This window comes from Penaeus monodon, chromosome 15 (genome assembly GCF_015228065.2).
Source record: "Penaeus monodon isolate SGIC_2016 chromosome 15, NSTDA_Pmon_1, whole genome shotgun sequence".
Classification (NCBI taxonomy): domain Eukaryota; kingdom Metazoa; phylum Arthropoda; class Malacostraca; order Decapoda; family Penaeidae; genus Penaeus; species Penaeus monodon.
The window spans coordinates 4,545,259-4,546,455 of NC_051400.1; the positions used below are offsets into that span (position 1 = coordinate 4,545,259).

Genomic DNA, 1,197 nt, shown 5'->3' on the forward strand with positions numbered 1-1,197 from the left:
AAGTATTAAATGTTGTAATATCTTTTATTAAATGTACCAATTTTTTATTATAAACTTGAAGTGAACCCTGTTTATCACTGATCACTAATTTCAGAAATAAAAGCATCACCAGATGTATTCAGTGTAATGAGATATTCACCCAACTAAATATTAATGATTAATGGATGGTAAATAGGAATTTGAATTAATCTTATGGTATATAGAAAAGAATATGTCTCACCTCTGCTAAGTTTCATTGCTTTTAATGCTAATTATAACCTTCAACAGGAAGCGGAAAGTGCTGAAGAAGAGGAAGAAAACCAAAGAAGTTACCAGGGTAACTATTCTTTATTTCTCTGCTTTTATTTATTAAAAGATATAACCTATTGTCTCTCTGATTGTAGTGTAGACTTATTTATTATTACAACGTAATCGGAGTACAAGATGAAACCTTTCTTGATACAAAATTCTACCTCACCAAACCAGACTTTGTCCCTCACGCCAGTAGACTTGTTCATGAGCAGTGGATAGTATAGGTTACTTTTTATCATTGTAGCAGTTATACTCTTCTTGTTGTAGTTATTACTATCCTCATGTAGTTCCCTTTTAGAGTGCCAAGATTGTAAGTGGTCTGATTCAGCCTGCATTGCTTTTTTGGTATTGTAATTTAGGAAAGGTCGTAACTGAACTGTTTGCTGATTTATATAAAGTAAAGCTTTGGTCTCACTTGATGCTAAGTATTATGCGTATATTTATCAGAGTAGTAGAAATATTTGTATTTTTTCAGTACAGTTTTTTAAAAGAGTAAAAGCAGAAGTGGAACATGCTTAGTTATGGCACCTCCTAGACTACAGCCACACGATAAAACCCCCAAAAGAACTTGGGGTGTTATAAACCCCAAACAATCATCTTTTGTGTTCTCCTTATCAGCACAGCAGCTGGGATTCAAAAAGCATTTCATTTTATGTTCACTTCCTATTACAATATGTTGATTGATTGCTGTTGATTAAACCCATATCAAACATTGGCCTCAAGACCAAATAGAGACAAGACATGAATGATACATACAGAACAGCCAGATGCGCTCCACACCCTCCACCCATTCTCAGTTAATTTATGAGCTAAGAATGTTAGACATTATTTACAGGGAATTGAGAAGAACCACCATATTAGGAGTAAACATTATCAGATTATATGAAATACGAATCTGTCTGCAGA

The 1,197-nt window shown here is 33.6% G+C and overlaps 1 protein-coding gene across 1 annotated transcript in view; it reads left to right on the top strand.

Moving 5' to 3' along the window:
- Positions 1 to 1,197, top strand: part of LOC119581700 (ankyrin-2-like) — a gene marked incomplete at its 5' end in the record, with an annotated part of 102,055 nt that overhangs the window by 48,789 nt on the left and 52,069 nt on the right. Inside the window, 1 exon segment of the mRNA XM_037929821.1 lies at positions 268 to 316. Coding sequence (XP_037785749.1) covers positions 268 to 316 — 49 coding nt within the window.